The sequence below is a fragment of the Lipophrys pholis genome, assembly GCF_963383615.2.
Source record: "Lipophrys pholis genome assembly, chromosome: 3".
NCBI classification, from domain to species: Eukaryota; Metazoa; Chordata; class Actinopteri; order Blenniiformes; family Blenniidae; genus Lipophrys; species Lipophrys pholis.
The window spans coordinates 12,620,686-12,631,142 of record NC_137627.1 but is presented as its reverse complement, the minus strand read 5'-3'; the positions used below and the strand labels follow the sequence as shown (position 1 = coordinate 12,631,142).

The 10,457-nt window shown below is 41.1% G+C and overlaps 1 protein-coding gene across 1 annotated transcript; it reads left to right on the top strand.

Annotated features, from left to right (window-relative positions):
• The first annotated feature begins 282 nt into the window (after positions 1 to 282).
• LOC308107635 (cholinesterase-like) lies at positions 283 to 10,165 on the top strand. Its single transcript, XM_080460089.1, has 10 exons — positions 283 to 477; positions 1,394 to 1,693; positions 3,601 to 3,835; positions 5,108 to 5,240; positions 5,326 to 5,477; positions 5,825 to 6,011; positions 6,394 to 6,704; positions 7,132 to 7,341; positions 7,436 to 7,593; positions 8,185 to 10,165. Exons 2-10 carry the CDS (start codon positions 1,402 to 1,404, stop codon positions 8,283 to 8,285), a joined length of 1,779 nt encoding a protein of 592 aa, XP_080316215.1. The 5' UTR covers positions 283 to 477; positions 1,394 to 1,401; the 3' UTR covers positions 8,286 to 10,165.
• Positions 10,166 to 10,457: the final 292 nt, after the last annotated feature.

Genomic DNA, 10,457 nt, shown 5'->3' with positions numbered 1-10,457 from the left:
ACATTTGAAGCTCAGTTACAATGTGATTTTACATTAAACCCACACTGACAATTACAACAATGAAATACAGAGCATACAAAAAAATGCACCTTCGTATAGTGTGAGCTCAATTTATATAGTTTCAAAATTGTACAAAATGTTTTATCATATGTACATCAATGACATAATACTTTCTGATATGAATAACAAGCACAGTTAATAATTAGGTGGTCGTAAAACTATGAAGAGGTATTTACTTATACTGTCCTTCCCCAGCACAGCCGCCATAGTTTAGTGGATGTTATTGTTATTACTGTGGCAACAGAAGCAGTAGCCACTATTACTACTACTACTACTAGCAGTAGTATTATTAGTGGGTGGTGGACTGGGCCAGCCCCGCACGAGCTGGACAGAGGGGATCCACGCCTTCCTCATCCCATCCGTCCTGTGTCCTCACCGAGTCACCCCAGACCGACACAAACACTGCTAACTGACAAGGTAAGACATCACGGAGGCTTCATTTCATGACCTGCTCGACGGTCACATTTCATGTTTGAGGGAGTTATCACGGATCTCGATGCGTGCGCGCGTGTGTGTGTGTGCGTGTGCGTGTGTTGCGCGCGGATCTGCGCAATGCCCGCATCGAGCCAGCTCCGCGCGGGTTTTTCCCCTCCGTGAATCTGGCTGTTTGTTCAGCCTGTGTCTCCTCAAAGTACAAGCGGCTCCAGCAATCCGCCGCGTGCGAGCGTGCAGTCACTTCCATCTACAGATTTTGCCACCGGCCCCCACTGTTTGCAAATATTTGAGGATTATAGACACTTCTGAAGTGAGACACTTGCAGCGGGAATGATCATCGCTCTCTCTCTCTCTCTCTCTCTCTCTCCCTCTCTCTCTCCCTCTCTCCCTCTCTGGCGCGCGCACGCACCTCTCTGCCCGAGGCGTGAGCTGAAGGCAGAAGTTAGTTTAGATCAACGTGGGTCAAACACAAAAATGTGCAATCACGTAGTACAAGAGATGCACTTTCAAACACACACTAAATACTCCTCACTGTTAACCGTATGAGGGTGGACTTTGTTTTCTGCAATAAAAAGCAGTTATAAACGAATTACCTGAGGTCCTTGATCCTTGAACCCAGTTTATTTCCAGTTATTCAACCCAACAACCATTTTCAATTTAGCTACAAATACATTATATAGTGGATTGGAAATATAATCAAATGTCTGAGCATATTGAGTTATCCTCATAAAAAGATTTTAAAAAAGTCATGCATTTTGTGCTTTTAAGGTTCCTTTTTACTTTAAGTTGCGCTTTTGTGTATTTTTTTAACGAGAGCGTAAAAAATAATTCAATAAAAAAAACAAAAAAACTGTTTTCATGTACTATCTATATTCTTTACTTTTCTCTATGTCCACAGAGTTTGCCATGGCGACAATCTTTCGGTTTACACTGGCCACTCTGTTTTTTCTATTGCTTCATTTCCTGGCCGTATCACTTGCTACTCAGGATGACCTTGTTATCAAGACCCAGCATGGAAAAGTCCTGGGGAAGCTAGTGAATGGGGACGTTAGAACGTTTCTTGGAATTCCTTATGCAAAGCCACCAATTGGAAAACTGAGATTCAACGCTCCCCAACCAGTACAGCCATGGGACGGTGTGAGGGAGTGCACCCAATACCCAAACTCCTGCTATCAGTTGCTGGATAAAACTTTTCCAGGTAGGAGTCATTGTCTTGTATAATGAGTGTGCGTGTGTTTTGTGCTTTGTATGAGCATTCAACATAATGGATAATTATATAATTTCTCCCTGTAAAACCCAACTACATTTCTTGTAAAGTCACATTTTTCATGCTTTAGAATTTGATGAATACAGTTCATATGGGGAAAAATATATATATATAAGGTTAGATCTTTTTTTGGTCCCCAGTCTTGCTTAGCATAAAGCGAAACAAGGAGTGAGCAGATGTGTCTGGCACTAATCCCTCGTGAGCATTCCCAGGACATGAAGCATGCCCAGCATGCATCGATCTGTCCAACCGCCCTGAGACTCTTTAAGGAGTGGCTCTTGGTTTGCTTCCTAACAAACTGGCGTGGTTTCCCTTAAAAATGAATGCCACACTGGCCAATGAGGCCACAGCAAACCGAGCAAAACATGCGACAGGTCTCCTTGGAGCACATCTCCACTGGTGTGTACGACTAAAAAAATATATGATCTTGTTTTGAAATCCTTATGCATTTCATAAGTGTTAGTTTTAAGTTAAACACGGCCATGATAGTGAAACAAGTAAACCTTTCTCCAGAAAATATATAGGGTACGCAAAACGTAAAGCAGAGGAGAGAAAGGGCTCATTTTGTAACTAAAACACATTTTGATTCCTGCATTAATATATGGTCATGTTTTGAAGATGTATATATTCCCTTGGGTAAGATGGGTTTTATCGAACATAGTTGTATTCCTGAAGTGGAAGTCTGGAAATACAAAATGATATTGGTTTGATGTCGTTATTAATCATACATAACAAACTTGATAAAGTCCAGACACCAGTTATTACACAGCAGATTTATCAGTCGAGTAGATCACAAAAGAAAAAAAGCAATTATGGTATGTAAAGACAGTGGACTGTCATTTCATTACATTTTTGTTTCAGTGTCCTCATGGTTTGACCATAGATGGCAACGTGCTCATCCAAATACATGTTTGAATGAAAGGTGGCCTTAAGGGCATTTTATTAACTCAAGGCAGGTAATTCAGTGAGGAATCGCTCACACATTGACCCAATGTATTCATTAGACCAGAGTTGTCGGAACCGAAACTAACTGTGGTCCAAATTGGCTCGAAGCAATTATCTTGCATACTTTATCTAGATTTTGATTTATACGGCTAACTTGAATGCACTAAAGGTAAAGCAGTGTAAATTAAATCCAATGTGCTTGATGGCCATTATTATTATTTTAGCATTAAAACCACATCCTGGCTTTTAAAATGATGCCAGGCATTAAAACGGGCCAGTATTTTCAAAGTCAATAAACAAGTACTTATAATCTTTACAATCCTAAATTATTTTAACCACAACCGTGGCTCTCATCCTTGCATAAACGAAGACCTGAGCACTGCACACTCTTAAGCACACATACACAGATGAAGTTATTCAAGGTCTTTACCCTCGCCAAAGGGATGGGCTTGGTCATGGATACATAACTATTTATAGACGCAAACCACCTGTCAGGGATTTCTGGGGGCCAACTCTGGTTGACGCCAGAGATGCATATGCAAAATGCCCAAAGATAGAAATGACACCACAAATAGATATACACATCAGGGATTGTGCTGAGAATTATATTTATAATTTGGGTAAATTAGTACTGCCTGCCTGCACATAACAAAACAAGTAATTTGTCTTCTCTTCCTTTGGATTTGTCGGAGTAATAATAATAATAATAATAATAATAATAATAATAACATCAATTGTGAGTTTTACCTTTTATTGACGTTGAACATTCAATTTTCAGTAAATCATGACTTCAAAGTAAAACAAATAAGAGTATCTGTGCAGCAAACAGTCCAGGTTCAAGCACTCTGAAGCTATGTTCAATTACTGCCATTAATGTAATTGCTATATTCCAGGATTCAAAGGTTCAGAGATGTGGAACCCAACCACACCTCTGAGTGAAGACTGCTTGTACCTAAATGTCTGGTCCCCACATGTCAACAAGACTCAGTCTCAGCCCTCACCACTGGCTCCCGTCCTCGTGTGGATATACGGAGGCGGATTTTATTCAGGAGCATCATCTCTGGACATTTACGATGGCCGCTTCCTCAGTAAATCCGAAGGTGTTGTAGTGGTGTCGATGAATTACAGGTGAGACGATATATGAGCTGATATGATGCTGCTATTGAGCCGACATGCTTGAATAAGCCACACTAACAAAACCTAACGTCAGCCATTATGCACACCAATCCTGTGGACGCAGAACAAGTCGAAAAACGAAGGACATGAGAATATCAGGGCAAGAAATTAGACGCTAAAAATGCAAGCAAATCCCTCATATTCTGTGGGTTTGTGAGTTGGAGTAAAGAGACTTGTTTTTACTGCACAGCTCGCAGCTGCTTGATCTCCGTGAGACCTGGAGAATTTTAAAGACGACAATCTCTCCATTTTGGGATTTACGTTTTCAGCAATCCATGCCACAGCAGTTCTCCTATCAGAAAGGAGAAGATAGGCCACCCTTCATTCCACATGCATATCACTGATGGTTGAAATATGTCCTTGACAGTGTCATCATTTCACTGTCTGTCCTTACTCGGGACATCATTGGTATGGTAGGTACCTCTCACAGCATTTAGGAAACCAGGTGATGAATGTTGTTGCAGAGAATCTGTAATCTACTCGTGTAACCATCAAAATTTGACCGTGGTCATCGTTCCTTTGATGTTCATGCTCACACGTGCCCTAATTTTCCCGCTGCCAACCCCTATGGCAGTACCTTTGTTTGAAGGAAAGCGGAGGGATTGTGGTCTTTTCTTGCATTTTGGCTTTTGGCTTTCACAACGACATTGTCAGGAGTTCACTGAAAACGGGGGAAAACGCACCGTGTGATGCATTCGCACAATGATCGCAGTCAACGGTATTTCTGCGTACGTGCGACTAGATCGCTAACAGCACCATTGGAGGATTCAAGTGTAATTCTGGCTCGCATGCAGAAACACGTTTTTTTTACACAGAGCAGATACTGAGTGGGTCCATATGATGAATGAATGCAGTTTAAAGGAGCTTGAATGTTTCCATTGCACTGTTGTCTGTGTGCGTGTGTGAGTGGTCGTACTCCAAAAACAGATCACTAACTAGGGGGCCCCCCCGACATGCAAACTATAACATTTTTGAGCATGCTGAGATGATTTAAAAAACGTTGCAATCTGAACGTGACACGTTACTTAAAACCGCGAGGGTAAAACAAATGCTATTACCAGTCGATGTAAATACTTAAAATACTTCCCCCCAAAGAATATCTGTTGAGCTGAATTTTATAGAAAAGGCATCATCCCTTAATTTAAAACCGTTTTGGAGTCTGCTGAATATTGACCTTATCCTCAAGTAAGCACTTTCTCCATCTTTCTTTATTCTTGTGATCAGAGTGGGAGCCTTGGGTTTCTTATCTCTTCCCGATAACAAGAACATCAAAGGCAACGCTGGCCTGCTGGACCAGCGCTTGGCCCTCGAATGGGTATCCACTAATATCGCTGCGTTTGGAGGCGACCCTTCAAAGGTGAGCCGTATTATTTGTCTTCTAACCTACCCGACATCTAAAGATACAGTCTGAAGACGACTAACGATCCGCCTGCTGTTTCCAGGTAACCCTGTTTGGGGAGAGCGCTGGGTCTGGATCTGTAGGCTACCACCTAGTCTCTCCAGGAAGCCAGCATCTTTTCCGAAGGGCTGTGATGCAAAGCGGCTCACCTAATGCACCCTGGGCCAGTACCAGCAAGACTGTGGCTTGGGACAGGTAATATGTGCGTATGGATATGCATGTTTCAACTTTAGGGAAGTTTTTATATGCCCGTATGGGTGTCGTTCTTATACACACCGGTTTGTGTAACTCCTTGTGTTCTGGAAATCTCTACTTCTAGGAGAGAAAGGGATGTATGTATCTAAAATAAATCTGGTCTCGTGAGAAAGCCCCAATCGAGGCTTATATATTGACTCTTTTCATTCTGCTGTCTTCGTTCTTTCACGTGACTGCATAACATTTATGTATCTTATCCAATATCTGTTTTCCCTTTTTCTTTCTCTCTTCCTCATTTGACCCCATCATTTTCAAAGTGACTTTTCTTTCTTTCTTTTTTTCTTCAGGTCCTTGAAACTGGCGTCCTTTCTGGGGTGTCCAACATCTCATCCGGCAAAGCTTGAAATCTGTCTCCAGCAGGCTGATGCTCAAACTATCACAAGCAAGCAGCACGACGTTGTGACGATGGATTCACTCTTCACCCCACCCTTCGTCCCGCATGCCGATGGAGACTTCCTACCAGATGAAGTTGAAGTGGGTGTGTGTGTGTGTGTGTGTGTGTGTGTGTGTGTGTGTGTGTGTGTGTGTGTGTGTGTGTGTGTGTGTGTGTGTGTGTGTGTGTGTGTGTGTGTGTGTGTGTGTTAGTGTGTGTGTGTGTGTGTTAGTGTGTGCCTGTGGTCTTTATTATGTTCAGTACACTGTTGCATATGTCCCTGTGTTAATCATCCATCTTTGAAATAATCATAGCTATTACAGTTTGAAAGTACAAATGCATGCCAGCCTCCAAGATAAAAACTACTCTGTGTTCTGTAAAATATCTCATGTCCTTCGTTTAAAACCAACCAGCTTTATTTCCATCTGTAGCTCACGGAACTCCAAATGTAAAAAACAACCTCGGTTCTTTTGTTGACTGCAGGTGTTACTAAACAGCAATAAGCTCCCAAAGAAAGAACTGATGCTCGGCTTAACCCAGGACGAAGGGACTTTTTTCCTTGTTTACGGAGTGCCTGGATTTGACATCGTCAGTGAGAGTCTCATTACCAGGAATGAGTTCCTGAAAGGCCTGGATCTTACACTGCCCAACAAAAGTCAAGCCGCAAGAGAGGCGGCCACTTTCCATTATACCGACTGGACAGATGTGACGAACGGGGGCAAGAATCGTGACGCACTGGGCAGTCTGGTTGGAGACTATATGTTTAAGTGTCCATTGCTAGAGTTTGCTCACAGGTAAAAAAATAAATATATATATATATACCACCTAGTAGTTGTCATGATGTAGTTTGCTTTAATAGTCAAATGTAACAAAAACAAAAAAGAAAAAAGAAAAAAAGGAAATTTGAAGAGAAGAAAGGATTGTCTTTTTCTGAACATGATGGCATGGGAAATTCAAACAAGGAGACAACCATTATGTAATTGCTGTGGCTCTAAAGAACATATATAAATCCTGTCTTTGTAAGCGGATGCTTTGGTTGGATCATGTCAGAATATTTCAATTCCCATGTTAAGATGAGACAAAACAGCAGATTTCCATGGCTTTTGAACTACAAAATGTATACAATTCACATCACAGCACTACTGATTGTATTACCCCCCAAAAAATGGGATTCTATGCTTTCAAAAATGTAAATAACTGTTTAACTCATTGTTTTTTCAGGTACTCACGAAACGGTGGTAAGACTTTCCTATATTTATTTGACCATCGTTCTTCAGTAAATCCTTGGCCGGCCTGGATGGGTGTTATGCACGGCTACGAGATTGAATTTGTCTTCGGTATGCCTTTGAACGCATCTCTGGGTTACACGAAGAGCGAAGTCAACATGACTAAGAAGTTCATTAAACATTGGGCCAACTTTGCTCGGACGGGGTATGCATTAGACATTTGATCAGACAGCCAATCAATTTGTGTGACATTTCCCGTGGCACGATCAGATTTCCTTAATATCCATTTTGCTTTACAGGAATCCAGGAATTGATGGAGCTATGTGGCCTGCGTTTACCCAGGAACACCAGGAGTATGTCACTCTGAACTCCCACCAGCCACAGCTGATGACGATGATGAGAGCTAAAGAATGTCACCTGTGGGATAAATTCATGCCACAAATACAGAGCATCTCAGGTTAGGCACATGCAAACACCCTGAAAGTACCCATCGATCTGTCTGTATCGCTATAATCTGTCCATCATCCACAAACACCAGTCACATACGCAGTCACACATGCGACCAAAACTTTCTATGAACTACTATATATAGCACTTAACTGTAGTAGGAGGTATTGTGTCAAGCTGTGCCCGGGAAGCGTTTCACCTTGTTTAGCCTGTGGAGGAGATTTGTATCCTGGCTTGCTCCCCCTCTGCTTCACCACTGTTATGAAGGTCTGAGTGGGAGGAGAGGAGGATCAGTCATCACTTCACTGAACACTGATCACACACAGGGTGAATAATACTCGCACACCTCCAGAACGACCTTTACTCTGTCATCATAAACCACATCACTGAAACTGTTTTGAGTCACACTAATTGTGCAAAACATTGCATTTTCTCTTAATTACTTTTTCATGGGAAGTGACAGGACAAGATGAAAACACGGAACCGAACAGATGCATTTACATAGGCGCATCGGCGGACGTTAAGCGATCTTTCATGACAGAATACAACATCAACGTTTCAGCTTTCTTTTCCATTTTCTTTTTTTTTTTCCCCTCCACAGATGAGCTGCTGTCCTGTGTCAACGCAAGTGGGATTATACTCCACGGCAATTATATAATTCTCCTCGTCTTGCTGGCTATGACCTTCATCTTGAGATTTTAATCAGGAGAGCGTTCTTCTGTTGAAGCTGCGCTCTTTACAGGAAGTAACAGAAGGCGGTGGTTATTGTAGAACTTCCGCGGAATTATGTGTTTGAATTGTCAAAAAAAATATATTTATGCAATATTAAATTCTACAATGGGTATTCGTCTTGCAAAGAATTACAATTTCTCTAAATCATGATGTGGATTTTGTCATTTTGAACTGCGACAGACACTTTGCTCTGTTAGCTCCTGTATGTGACCCTTCCCAGTGAACACATGCAAGTAGTGCCTATTTTTAACACTGGGGTTTTATTTCAGCTCACTTGGCACTTATGATACATGTATACTGAGTGAAATGGTGCATCGTATTTGAAAAAGAAAATGTGTTAGGCTGCTGACCTCAAATAGTCACATTTAGTTTGACAAATTAAGGAGAAAAAAAAAACACGAAAAGTTTCTTGGTTAAAACTTTCCATGAGTGGTTAACAAGGTATTTGATTTTTGATGTCTTCTATGCCATCTGTCTAAAAAGGAAACCAGAGATGCTTAGATCTGTGTGACTACTAAAGACCCTGTAATAAAGAATAATATGGGCACAAAAGCTTGTGAAAAGTTATTTTTCCATTTTTTACTGCCTTTTTTTTTTCTCCTAATTTCACTAATCGCCACACGCATAAAATCACTTCTTGGTTCTTTGTATTTTACATTGCTTTTGGATTTGCTGTGGCTCGGTTGGTACGGTCGATTTCTCTCAATCAGAAGGTCGCAGGTTAGGTTTCCCATCTCCCTGCATGTCAAAGTGTCCTTGAGCAAGACACTGAACCCCAAACTGCTCCCAATGGATGGATTGATCACGTTGCCTTGGAGTCCCCCTCCACTTGTGTGAATGTGTGTGTGACAGGGTGAATGTGACTAACAGGGTAAAGACTATCCGGGACAGCACTAGTGGTAAGAATGTGCCATACAACTGAAAATCCATTTACCATTGTATTACATTTCTGAGAGCTAGACTAGATTGATATCTTGAAAAAAGTTGGTTTGTCTGAAATCATATTCAGAATGGGATATAGTTTGATTTCATGGTTTCTTTTGACATTTTATGTTGCAAACTTATGACGTGCTGGAGAATCATATCCTGAAACAACAGTGACAATCAAAACATTAACGTCAAAATACAAATCTGATATTAGATGAGAGCTTAATCATCAGCACTTTAAACCATTTTTTTCCCCCTCTGCTTTTTAAACTATAGTCAGACTTCCAACAAGCAAGTGCTTTTGAGAACAGACTTCTTCAAACTAGTATTTGCCAATAGATTTGTTCTTCGGGAGGAGAAAAAGCTCCCTTTTTTTTTAAAGCGCTGTCACTCACATGACATCGACTGAACATAAGCCATTTGCATTGTCTGCCCCAAACAGCCTCCAACCTGCCATTACGACTCGCAGAATGACATTTCATTCTTGCTGCATTTTAGAAAATTGTGGCATTCTTCCCTCCTTTTGTCACTGAAGACAGTATCAATAAACGGTTTTGTTAGATAAAGGTCAATGTGTAGCGAAAGAAGGCAATGAGATGTTTGAGAGAAATAACCCGCTTTGATTGGATGACCCTATATTCTATTGAAAATCCACTGACATAAGAGTAATTATTGTTCCAGTATCTGATACTGTGTGTTTTGGTCTGTATGTGTGAGTGAATGGTAATTTCCTTGTTTTTTTTTTTCTTTTTGACTCATGACATGTTTTGTATTTTCTGATACATGTAATTCTAAGTGTTTTGTTATATATATTTTTTCAAACCTGAACTGAACTTGGTTAAATGCCAAACAATTTATTCATGCCAATCACCTGGCACCAAAGTAAGTCAGAGGAATAAAAAGAACTGCATGAAAAGATAAGGCATCATTGTAAATGGGTATAAATCTTTTTTTATGCGACACCTTGCAGAGTCTCTTCACAACATTAAGTCAATTGTGATGCACCTTGCTTGTCACAAGCGCACGCAAAGCTGTAATAGAACAAACCAGTAGACAACCTCAGTTGCCCCCCAAGTGGCAGTGAGGCATCTGTTCTGTATCGTGATTGCTTGCAGCATGCCAGCGGGAGGTCAAATGCAATGACAGGGTGTCAGTGACAATCCTGAGGCCAAAGCCACAGAAGCAACCCAATTCTGTGAGAGGATAAGCTGCACC